Here is a 13,265-nt window from a genome sequence, read left to right as displayed (position 1 = left end):
TTAGTTCATTAACTAATTTATTGACATTGGGTGAACTCTTTGAGACTGCATTTACATGCACTTAAATACCCAGGGTATGTACTTGGAAAAATCAGCATTCTCAGGTAATCGAAACTGCGTTTACATGTACTTTATTTATTTATTTATTTATTGTGTGTTTATGTGGCAGCAGGGGGAGACAAAATAAAATAAAGGGGAGACTGATCCACAACAAGAACTGTCTGAATTTAAAAATCTTCAGTGGAAACTGACTTATTTAGACATCTACAAGGTACTGGTGTGTTAGTGAAATTGTTTGTTGGACTTCAGGCAGACTTGCTTTAAAAAATGACCTGGGGAAATCTGGTTTCTCTAATCCCTTACCCGGAATATGGAAACCAGCTTTAGTGTTTGCATTACTGTTAAGAAATCAGCTTTCCCAAAAAAGCGACCATGTAAACATTGAATTGCCTAGTAGTATAAATGCAGTATGTAGCCTTATCAAATTCTTTCAACATCTCATTGCTGAAGTGAATTAGGACACCCCTATGCTACAGACGAATGCACAATACCAAAGATTAGGAACAAGTGGTAGGATTGGGATCATAAACCTCTGTTTGTCACAGAGCTTATTTTCTGTAATAATCCAAATGCTAATTAAACCAAGGAAGATGCTAACTTTTAGGTGTGCCTACAGAAAATGTCAAATGCTAGATCATTTTATAACCACAAGATAAGTAGAAAAATTTAGTCTAGCTAATGTTTGTGATTTTCGCTTATCTTTGCAAGCTAACTAATGATAGGTAGCAAGTTAGCTTACTTGCTTTATAATGGTTACATTCATCAGATATAGCATGAGCAGCTGTTCTATAGGGTCATTTATACAAAAAGTGCCTTTAAAGCACATTCAAACCAGCGCACAGGGCGTTACCTTTTAAAAAGTAAGCCAAAAGCCATACCCTTGGTGGTTATTTGCCTTTTACAGGTTACAGTAGGATTGTTGTTCAGTATATGCAGTTGTGAAGTTAAAATCTGTGATCCATGCCTCCAAATTATATCCAGATCTACGGTAACCAGATTACTACATTCAATGCAATTTAATTCTATAATGACTTTGTAGCCTGATCCCTGAGTAGCCAGGTTATTTATGTGCATGTGAATGTAAATGCACGGACTGACACACAATGCATATGCACAATAGCTCCTTCAGAAAGATAATTTTTAAACTGTGAAAAATACAATAATAATTCAAAATGTTTTGAGTTTTTATAGGTCAGTGGTGTCTAAAAAAATGCAGAAATGTGTTGAAAATACTATTCCTAAATCAATATGATCCAAATAGACATTGACAAAGTGTTACAAGCTACATAAATCTTTCTCAGATACAAAATGTGTTACCCCTTGCAAATCAAAAGAAGCCAAAACCTTTAACAAAACAAACCAGCAAGTAGAAAAGCAATATATGTTAGACATTTTCCAACTAATTAGAATAATAGGAGACATAAGCTTAAGCAAGCACTGGCAGCCACACTCCTGTTAAAAGGGATTCTTTCTGTTTTAACTGAGTACAGCAGCAGAATCCATTTTGTGCTGTAGCATTCACTGCAAGTAATCCATCACAGAGAGAGGAGGGGGGTGGGCGAGGTGGCGAATAGGCTAGCTTGGTGACTAATCTAAAACAGAAAGTTTACTAAATGTATTAATTTTTAATGCAAATAAATTAATAAATTTAGCTCAAAACTAACTACATATGTGTATTGTATGTGAGAGGGGAAAAGCTTATCGCAGTGGATTATTTTGACACGTGACATCTGCCATGATTAGTTTTAATCATAAATAAAGTTTTTGCTACAAAGACTAATAAAATTTAATCGAGTATCTCAAGGACAATGAGCTGCAGTTTCAGGGTTATAGTCGGAATATCTCCCCATTTAGGAGAACTACAATTCACTAAGAATGACTTTCTTATCAACGTAGGCTAATTTAGTTTTTAACAATTTGTCATTCACCTCTCTAGCTCCCTCACTTGTTTGTGAGAACACCCTTCTGCTATAATGGTTTAGTCCGTGCATGGCTGTAAAACTCCAGACTGAAGCAGACTGCTGCTGTGGGGGAGGGGTGTTGGTGCTCTGTATCTGCCTGTGGAGTTCAGTTTTGACGGTGCTAGCTATAGCTCTTGCAGTCTGACTTAAACTGCAGTTTCTCCAAAGACTGTCTTTATGTTGTTAGGGTTGTACCAGAATAAAATGGAACTAGTTCATACAGAGATTTAAATTCTAAAATTAACCAAAGCTGTTTTTATTACTATGATTTCAGTAAACCTAGGTTACTTTTTTATTGTGTTTCTTGTTTATCCAGGGGTATGCTTGTCAACAGTCATTGGCTTATATGTAGCCATGACATGATTCTCCCTTAGCAGCGCATGGTTAAAAAATAATCACCATGTGCCTGCTTGATTCACATGGAAACTCCTGATGTTGCCCACCCTCACCCCCTCCCTGCTTTTCTTCCCTTTTTTCCTTCTACTCAGCCTTTGCTGTTTTCCACTTGTTTAAAAGAAAAAAAGCAAACAACGCGTACAGGGTTTGGGCAATGGTAGGCTAACAAGCAGTCCTGAACTGTTTTTCTGAGGGGGATGATTTTCCTTTGACAATATTTTAGTTTGAATTGTTCAGCCTTACATTCTGTCATTTTTGTACTTAAAACACCAGTGTGTTGTGAATTTAAGAAGGGCTTGACAGACGGGCAACAGATTCCCTTGTTGCTGGGATTAACTGGTGTGTTTACTTAGTGCTGTGTTCCTTAGTCTTTTATTAGAGTTGAAATTCTGAACATTAAGTAAAAAATATATATATTTGGGTATTATTTTTAGCTAGTTTTGAACAAAGAAAAATACTCACCACACTGAATAGAAAACTGCAAATACATATAAATAAAGGAAGGAATGACGCAGGAAAAATCGGTCAGTTCCTGCTTGGAGTAAACCAAAGTCTAACCTGTCTGGTTTCCTGCTTCTCAAATAGGAGTGAACATAAAACTGTTTGGACATGTGAAAAAGCATGAAAAAAACAGATCTTGGTAGTTGGTATTTTATGTGGTTGACATGTTTTCTGCAGACCATGAGTGAGAGTGAGAATCCATATCCACTTCTATATATCTATATCTATACATCTAGATATATATCTATATCTAGATATATAGATATGAGAGAGGTCTATCAATCAATCTAATATATATTCAAATGTTTGAGTCACATTTAACTTTTCAGGCAGTTTGCTCTTTTTTTGTTTATATATTTCAGTTGAATGAATCAGCTACTGCAATTTGGATATTTTTGCTAGCATATCATGTCATGATTTAGCACCGTTAAAATCTTGTATTTAAAGATTGTTATTAGAAATACTGGAACATTACAAAATAACACACACAATTGAACACATCTGTATGATTTTTTTCACCCTCTCCTAACATGCACTGGACGAGAGTCTTTCATCTTGTGTAGGTTGTTAGTTGAGCACATAGTCAAATTACATCCACATTCACATTTATACTACTATGCAATTCAATATTTTCAATCCACATGACATGCCTGTCTTTGGTCTGTGATCGGAAACTGGAGCTCCCAGAGGGAATGCAGCTACTGGGAAGAACTAACAAATTGCAAGCCCAATGTGATTAAATGTAGGAGGTTCTTGAGTATAGAGGCTTTATGTCGAGCAAAGACACCTAAACTGATCATCTTTAACATAGTCCTACCTCGCAACAGATACATTTTATGCAATTCATTTAGCAAGGGGATATAAATGGACACTAGCCTGAGTGTAATAATGTTTATTAAAAGGCTAAAACTACAACAAAGTACAAATTAGACAGTATCACTAATTTAATTCAAAACATTGAAATAAAGGCCGCCTTTTAACAATGTACACTTTAAGTGAATCTGAGGATGTGATTTACGCTTCAACTCTTTGCAAAGAGTTAAGTTAATCCATGATTAGTAGAACATCCACAAACTAACCTACCTGCTTTTGAAGAAAGATTTTGTTACATTGAGCTCAATATTTTTGTAGGTCCATTCCACTAAAAATAATATTTTGGTGGAAATTATGCACTTTGCAATTGTTTTTAGTGATGTGATGCTGCCATACCATGATATGATGCTGTGCTAGATACAGCAGGCTCTAGGAGCTCTGTGTTAATACGCACAGCAGACCAGGTGGCCATTTTGAGTTTCAGTGAATCCAGATGCAGGCAGTGAGAGTGGGGGAGGAAAGACTACGCACTGTGCGCCGTATTGTTGGAATGCAGGCTCTGCTCTAACTGGCTGATGTATTTTTCCACAGTATTTACCTTTTATAGAGGATCTTGGATATTAAAAAATTGTTAGTGTTTGGTTAATAGGTAACCAAGACCAGCCCTATCATCTGTGTCTGACAGACAGCTAAGTGTCAGGTTTACTGTGTGGCATATTAGTTGAGGCACATGCGGCATCCTGAAGAAAAAAGAATACAGTACCACTCTCAACTTGTGACCTGGGAAAAAAGGAACTAGCATGTTTTGTTAACTCTGCAGTCATAGCTTAGGCTTGATAGTGAGCACAAGCCATGTGTACTCAACAACAGTGAAACTAAACCTGGATTAGACATAATATACAGAGAACATTATTTGAAATAATTTATAAAATGTTCAGCTTCTAAAAGTACCCTTTTGTTAAGTTTTTTCCTAAATCTACATACGAGTATGGAGAGTTCTGAAGATACACTCTAGTTTTTTTCTATCCTTTATTTGTAGGCGGAGTTTGTTATAGGATCTGCTCATGCCTGTGCTCAGCATGCTGCTCGCAGCAGCGCTGGTGGCCATTTTATGCTTCTGCAGTACCAGAAATGGGGGATGGGCAAAGATAAAAGGAAATGTTTTTAGTCTTTAAACTGGGGTTTTTATAAATACAGGTGAAGTTTTTAAATGATTGTTAATTGTAATCTGAAATTACACTCCCTGTCTGCTTCTTCTGCAGGAAGACAGTTCTGTCTGTTCTCAGCTAGTGAAATCAGAGAATGACTTTGTGAATAAATTAATGAAACAAATGCCATAATGCCCTAAGTATATTTTCAGTTAATTTCTTTTAGGTAGGTGCTCTTTGTTGCTCTTGAGTGAAGAACCACCTCTGTGTTGCAATGGTTCAGTCTGTTCAACAGCAGCCCTCTCTGCTGTGGGAGAGGTTGGGCGGATGGTGACTTAGTGTGTCAAGCTGTGCTCTAATTTCTGACTGTGTGCTGCTAGCATGGGAGTGTGTTTTTTTTTTTTTTTAAAAAAGCAACCTTTTTGCTTGTAAATGTAAAGAAAACTTAGGGGAGGGAAACAAATACAAAAAATCTTCAAACAGCTTTGCTGGGGTAATGTTCCAATTTCTAATTATGACAAGTACTTAAAAAACGTAATGTTTTTTTATATATATTTTTAATTTTCTGTATGGAAACTTAAAAAAAAAATAAGACTCTTTTCCCCTTTGTCAGCAAATTTGTGATGTATGTTGACCGTTCGAATAATTGAATACTATATCTCTTTTGTTTTAAATGCCCCACCCCCATTCCCCCCCATCAAAATGGTTCAGTCCATGTTTGAATAAGAGGCTGTTTTACACAAAGTGTGTGTGTGTGTGTGTGTGTGTGTGTGTGTTTGTGTGTGGGAGAGGGAGAAGGAGAGAAGCGAGAGGGTGGTTGCAGCTGCCACTAGGCTGATTGTAATGTGGTTGTGCAATTTAACGCTGGCTGTGCGCTGCTAGCTAGGCCCCAACTTCAATGCTTTTTGTGCTACTTTGTCATATTAAAAATTGGCTTTATTTGTGTGTATGGGTTTTACTGTGCTTCCTTGTTGCATATACATTGACATTTTTTTATCGTTGGGTTTTTCCTTTAAGAGAGCATAGTGGTTATTAGTAAGATGGAACAGGCTCCTCCCTTTTACTTTTGACCCTTTTTGCTTTTTTAAGCCATGTGGACCATTTGTAACCTTAAATAATTATTTATCTAATCTCCATGACTTGCAGTCTTAAAGTCCCTGTGTCAAAGGTGACCTTTTCATTAAATTTTTTTGTTTTCCTGTCCAGTTTGCTCCAAATGAAACTGGTACGTTTTACACTGCAGCAGCTGCTTCACTTGTCTTTAAGCACAATTTTAAAATGAGAGATCACATTACAACCTGAGTATGGTCTTCTCCAGTCTTCACTGGTCAAGTAATCAGGGGGTAATAGTAAACTGAAGCATTTGCTAACAGCAGCAACTGCTTACTTTATTGCACAAAGTGCCTCGATTGACTGTCACTAAATAAAATCTGTCAAAGAACCCCTAAAATGTAAGAAGAGAAAATGTACCTTCCTTCAAAAAAGTTTATTGCTGTGTTGGGATTTCTAATTCTATAAATAATTTTACTGCTGAAAATAAGCAGCACTAAAAGCTCTTTTTAAACAGTTATATTAAAAAAAACACTAGAATCTTCAGCATATTTAGAACCACAACAAAGGTCAGACTCTAGCAACATTTCAATTTTTTTCACTAACCATATATTACAATCCTAAAACTCTTTGCCTATGGTGTTATTTTAGAGAAAAAAATTCCCTCCACCCCGACCCCTGGTCTCTTGTCTGAATGGTTTAGTCCATGCTGACTGTAGATTTCCATACCACGGACTAGTTTGTGCTAGAGTTGGGGGATGGGTCTGTGCAGTATACTTCCCCTCTGTCTGCGTTGCTAGCTCTTGTTGGTGGTGAGAATCACCATGCTGTACTTCAAAATGTTATAGACAAAAGCATTGATTTGTAAGTCGTAGCTGTTAGTTTTTCATGTACTTGATAGATGTCATCAGAAAGGAAAAAATATTGTATATTTAATTTTTGGAGAAGATTAAGATGTAATGCACATTGCTGGGTCAGGAGCCTTGAAGTAACTTTTCCTGTTTAAAGTATACCTGTATAGAACATAACCTTGAAAGAAACCACATGGACTATTCCTAAATTCTTTTATGTTGTCCTGCCGAGCTCTCAGTCATTCTGTAAACCAAATAGATGGAATGCCCTCAAATCCTGTTATTTCTCTGTTTTTAAAGCATGTGTCACAGGTTTCTGTTAAAATAACCCAGTTTTTCTCATTGTAGCATCACACTCTTCTGAAGATTACCTTTTAATGATTGTAGATGGTACTATGCTAACTGATGACAGCAGAGTTTTGGCTTTTTGCTGTTCATAAAGTAAGATTACTGTAAATTCTCATGAACTAGCTTATCAACAATGCCAATAGAGACATTTTGTCAACTGCAACACTGCACAATGGCATAAGTATGCATGTTTTGTGCACTGTTTTTTATGCACTATTATTTTCTTAGTCACATTTACTAACTTGAGTCATGGATGTTCTGTGTTAATAGTCAGGTATTTGTACATGTTTGTATAGAATTATTATATTATTGTGTTAATAATATTCACACTTTGTCAAACTCCTCATATCATTCAGGTGTCCCATGGTGGGTTACATGGTATTGTGTGTGTGTGTGTGTATAAAATTACCAAGGAGTGAGACTTTATTTTTTCAACGTGACTTAGGCACCGTCTTCTCTTATCATTCCCAACACAAATTGTAGAAATGCACAATACTTAGTTTTTAGACATGTTAGAGCCATACTGCACGCGCAGAATGGTGCTTGATTTGCTCTGGTTGCTGACTCACCCTGCTGACACACATTGAACTTTTTGGTTTGTATTTTTATGGAGCACAATGGTGCATTTGTAATGCTGGTGTTGCCAGAGCAGAACAGGTTCTGTAATAACATAGCAGTGCATGTCTAATTTGACAGTTCCTTCCATTTTGTGATCCTTGACCATCAACTCGTGGCTAATCACCTGGTGTTAAAACAGTGGGTTAGAGATACAACAAGCATCTATTTAGCAGGATGTGAATTCCTTCTTTTATAAGGTAAACTAGCAAGACCTGACTGAAAAGATATTCAATTATTGCTTTACTAGATTGTGTCACAGTTTTAAAATAAATTCTTTAATTGTGCTAGAAGTTGTATAAGCCCTCTACACTGTACCTAAGTTAAGATTGATGGCTTTAATCCTGCTGGTAAAAAGTTTGTGACGACAGAAATTATTTATAGCTAGTCAGTGTTTTGTGCCAGCGATATTAGGAGACCATTGACACAATTGAAAAACCATGGGATTTCAATTTAGACCCATGCACTTTGAATTCAGACACATTTGTCTCTTCTGGAAGAAAATTTGGAAAATAATATTTCTGTTTTTATTGGGTTTATGTTAGGGTTATGTTAGCACACAAATAAATCATTTTTTTTTTCTTATGTTCTATAAATGATGTAGTTGTTGATGACCTAACTTGAGATGTGTAATAAATACTACACCCTGCGCATGTTTGTCTGGCACGTGTAATGATTGTTTTCTTTATTTCTTGTCATGTTCACCAGAGGACTCATAACATAGCTTCATATAGCCCTGTTTCTAAATATTGGTTTACTTCTTATTCTCACCACAATAGTTCATATGTATCCAATATATAAATCTAAAGAACAAAGCAATAAATAATTGTACATATTTTAAAATCCTCAACGAGCACATTAGTTGTAGCTTGTATTATAAGAGGTTTTGGGTTAAATATGTGGAACATAAACATTTATTTTTTTTTTATTTATGAATTGTTTGACTTTGCTTATTGACCATTTTTGTTTACTTTTGTTTAATAAAATAAAATGTCATAGCTTCCTGAAGCCTCAGCATCAGCAGAAAATTCTTAATAACTTGGTGGGTGTGTAACCTGTTATCTGACAGAGACTCATGCTCTGCTAGCTACAGAGAGCTTGGCCTGGCAGCAAACAGCAGAGCTGACGGCCATTTTGAGGTTCTGCACTGAATCCAAGCGCAGTGAATGAGGCTGTAGGATAGGGGAGGGGGATAATGTGCTCTGCGCAGTGTGCAATAACATTGGAATGTAAACTGTACCAGTAATGGTTCTCGCACTTTCCATCGCTCTTTGTTTATCCTGAGTTTTTGCATTAATCTTATTTCAGTTTAAATTTTAAATACAGTTAGGCATTTTTACAATATTAAGTTTATAGTCATTGCAGCAAGCTTCTTTCCTTGCACATATGAAAGCAAAGTAGGATCGGTCTAAAGTGTTGTTATATGCGCCAGAAATTTCAGTGTGCTGCTCAGATTTACAGTGTAAAGTATGCATTTAGTCCAGGTCTTCTTTGAGAATGTTGTATTTTTTCAGGCACATGTGACAGCTTGCTAAATTGCAAAACACATTAAATTAGACATTGTTGGAGTTCGAGGACTTCTGAAGCGACTCTGTCAAGGTGCAGTCTTGGAGTAAGTGCATCTGACAGTAGTGCAGTAACAGTAAAGCTAAACAATATACAGTCCAAAACTGAACTTGTTTATAGCTCTCACCACATAACATTTATTTAATAAGTGAGTTTGTTTTCTGTCCCTCTGAGACCGATTTGGCACATTTTGCTACAAATTGCATTACCTATAAGATATGTCTGCTCATTCTCTAATAACCTTAGAGGTGTATTAACAGAGTGATTAAGATTAAATAACCAAGTGCCTGCACATGTTTGAGTTCACGTTCTCTAAAATGTAGTAGTAAACTGATTTGTAAGCTTGATGGATCTTTCTCTGTCTGTTGTTGTGACATGCTATTTGCCATTTGAGTTTTCATTTTCTTTATTTCCTTTTCCCACTTATGTCTACTGTGGTTAGCATGACAGACATTATTTTGGCCTCTTTTAGCTTACAGTCTTGTGATGCATTTTTTAAAATAGTGCATCATTGATTTTTGGCTGGCTTTTCTTACTAAAGCTGAATACGAATGGCCTTCAACAGCATAAACCTATTATTATTCCTAAAATCTTAGCTTGCAATGCTAAACTACAAAAGTGATTTTATTTTATTTCGAAATGTTGAAACATTAAATAAATGTAGAAACAAAAGACTGTGAGGTTTTGTCAGAAGAAGCATGTCTGTAGTAACCCGCAGATATAATACTTATAATAAGGACTGTAGTCCAGATGGCTGGACAACTGTATACTGTCATGTAATTATTATCTACATTTATTGTGAAAGAAATGTGAATATATCTGCATTTAGTTCACAATAAATGTGGATATACTTTATCGTCAACATAATTGTACTTCTAGTTTGAAATATGTAGTGGCCCCAGACATAAATATGTTCTTTTGAAGCCAAGGGCTCAGTTACAGCTCATGGGATGGAGATACTACTAATTCAGACGCGCTAAATTTAGTGTTACACCTTTATTTACACGGTCTCTTGATTTCATGCATAGTTGATGCTGAGGTCCTAGTTTGAATCGGCCATATAAAATCAGTAATGGAAAATATACATAAAGGCATCTCTTTCTTCTTTTCCTTTAGCTTGTCGAAGAGTTCTTTGGTAAATCCATGACCAGGAACATTTCGGCTTGAAGGTGAGTAATTCAGTTATTTGTTAGTGTACACACTGCATAGTCTATTTATCATTATAGCATATTACTTGATTGCTACTGACTGTAAAATTAAAATTTTTACTGCAGCTAAGCATAGTATCCTGTAGCACACAGTTTCTAAATTGGACATCCCTTAAGACAAATTTAAATAACCGTGTGTGAATGCATATCAAATAAAATGTGTACAAAAATGTGACAACTAGCCTTAAAATTAAAGTGTGTGCAACAATCAGAACTATGTACGGAAAATCCTTCATGTTTTGCATAACCTCTTTAATGCTGCCAACACGGTCTGTATTTGTCTGTTCTGATTGGCTAAAGATTGAACCAATAGTAACACTGGGGGATGGTAGAAAGATTGGGTTGCTGCGGTTGTTAACCTGAGTATAATTTCAGTTCTGTGGATCAGGGCTTAGATGAGGATAAGACCCATAGGTTAATAAGAAAATGAAGTCGAGGAAAAATTGTCAGAGGTACATAGGTGAAGCTTTTCTGACTGACATGAAAAAGGGATCTGTAGTCAACTTAGATCAGATACAGCCATCAGGCAGTAAGAATGTGGCTGATTTAAGTTTTATACTGCGTAGTAAAGAAACAAGCAATTGGTTGACAGACTAGGTTGCTTTGCAAATATCTAAGAAACATGAACCTTAAAGAAACAAGAAAGCATTTGGGTTGCCAGTGACCCCTAGTGTTACCTCTGATACTGTGCAGCTATTTCTTTACTCTGCAGTACGTGTCATCAAAGACAGGTTCTTAAGACGCTTTGACTGCCATTTACTCTTGCAGATCTCATTGTGGTTTTGTAGATCATGCTCATCATGCTCTTTGGTAGGATCTGATTTCTCCCTTTCACCATACAGGCAGCAATGGAAGTTGTTGTGGCAGAGGAGAAAAAGAAGATTTTTCGTGCCAAGAAAACTATGAAGATCAGTGATCGACAACAGCTGGAGAGTCTTCACAACACTTTGTTGACAGCAACTGGAGGTTTGTCTGACCCATCTCCACCACCTCTGATGAATGGCACACACAAAGAAGATGGACAAAAAGTGGGGGACAAAGAGCAAAACAGCATCTCGGACACAAACTCCCCACATGCTACATCACCATCCTCTCCTGCTCCTTACCTGTCGCTAAATCTATCCCCTTCCCCAGCCTCCTCACAAAGTCCAAAGCCAAAAGAAGAAACCCCTACTTCACCTACATCCCCATTCCATTCTCTGAACTTTGAACTGAAAAAGATGGAAGAAGAGGAGGAGAAAAAGAAAGGTTCTTCATCATCCTCATCCAATGAGTCCATTCCAGCAGTTACAATGGTACCGAAGGAAAATCAGGAAAAGGACAAAGAAGTGGTCCCAGTGATGGAAAATAACAAGGTAAATGTTTAAAATCAAATAAAAACGTTTATGTTTGCAAGAGTTTACATTCAGTTAGATTAAGAGTACAAAAATGTTTTTATTAAATATCGGTTTAATGTCCTTCCTCAGGAGGAAAAAACTACAACAGAGGACCAATCTATGGATTTATCAAAGGAATCTGTTAAAGGTTTGGTTCCATGTTCACCTAAGCCCCCAGCAGTAGCTGACTGCACAGAACCAATGGATACAGACAGTGACACTGCAAAGGTCAAGGACACTGAGGCCTCAACCGCCAGAATTAAAGATGAAAAGCCTTCTTCCCCTAAATCTATAACGTCTGAGTCCCCTGCTTCCTGTCCTTCCTCCTCTCATCCAGCTTCGTCTTCCTGTGTGGATCTGACACAAGAAAAGGAAATAAAAGAAGAGAAGGATGACAAAATTGTGAAGAAAGGATCAATTATTGAGGAAAAGATGGAAGTGGACTTTGTGAAAGTAGAGACCAAAAAGGAAAAAACTGATATTAGACAAACCAAAAAGCCACCTCGACCATCATCCACACCACCATCTAATACAGGTATGAGTGAGTAGATTGTGGGTTGTGAGAAACTGCTTCAAAATAAATGTTTAATATTGGTAAATATTGGTAGAATTTCAGAGACAGGTGCAGTAATTTTAAACATGCCATTGATTATTTTATACACACATACGCAGTTTATCTTCTTGTGCTATGCTTAAACCAATGTTGACTAAAAATAGAAGGCTATGGTGACTGTTGGGCTATTACAGAAGTAGGAGAATGAGTTTCAGTTACTAAAGTACATAAATCAACTTTAAAATGTCTAGCAATTTACCTGATAAAATGATAAAAAACTCAAAATGGTTGGCAGACGGGCCATGATATTCATATGACTTTACTGCAGGTGAAGCTCCAAAAAACACTAGATCCTACAGTTTTTATAATGCAAATCAGGTATTAGTAGTCTTTAAGCCTCAGAAATATCCAGGTGGTTTCACTTGAGTAACTTTAATCTAACAAAGTTCCTCCAAAGTCTTAGAAGACATAATGAAATGGTAACTTGAGTTAAGTTCCCCTTTAAGATGTTACAGCATAGTTTTCTAGTCTGCAGGTTTAATTGGTCAAATGGCAATTGTATAAACATTTTAATTTTAAATCAAAATAAAGTTGATTCCATTTTATTGAGGTTTAGAAGTATTTACACTTGGAGGACATATGATGTACCCTAATCTTCATGTATTAAAAAGAAGCATATCACTGCTGCCTTACAAATAATATTCATATTTGGTTTTGTGTCATGTCAACTCTTTTGATTCTGGGACGGAATACTTTAAGGGGTAAAGCCACTGTCAATGTTTACCCAAATAGGAGATGGGATATACTAAAGCTATCTTG

At 36.4% G+C, this 13,265-nt stretch overlaps 1 protein-coding gene across 2 annotated transcripts in view; it reads left to right on the top strand.

Moving 5' to 3' along the window:
- Positions 1-13,265, top strand: part of atf7ip (activating transcription factor 7 interacting protein) — a 28,293-nt gene that overhangs the window by 9,096 nt on the left and 5,932 nt on the right. For both annotated transcript variants that reach the window (XM_067497286.1, XM_067497287.1), the window contains exons 2-4: positions 10,426-10,478; positions 11,360-11,872; positions 11,984-12,428. In XM_067497286.1, the coding sequence (XP_067353387.1) occupies positions 11,366-11,872; positions 11,984-12,428 (952 nt within the window). In that variant the 5' untranslated portion in view covers positions 10,426-10,478; positions 11,360-11,365. The remainder of the gene's footprint in view (positions 1-10,425; positions 10,479-11,359; positions 11,873-11,983; positions 12,429-13,265) is intronic.

This window comes from Channa argus, chromosome 3 (genome assembly GCF_033026475.1).
Source record: "Channa argus isolate prfri chromosome 3, Channa argus male v1.0, whole genome shotgun sequence".
Taxonomy (NCBI): domain Eukaryota; kingdom Metazoa; phylum Chordata; class Actinopteri; order Anabantiformes; family Channidae; genus Channa; species Channa argus.
Note: the sequence above shows the minus strand (reverse complement) of the source record. Positions and strands in the feature narration are given on the sequence as shown.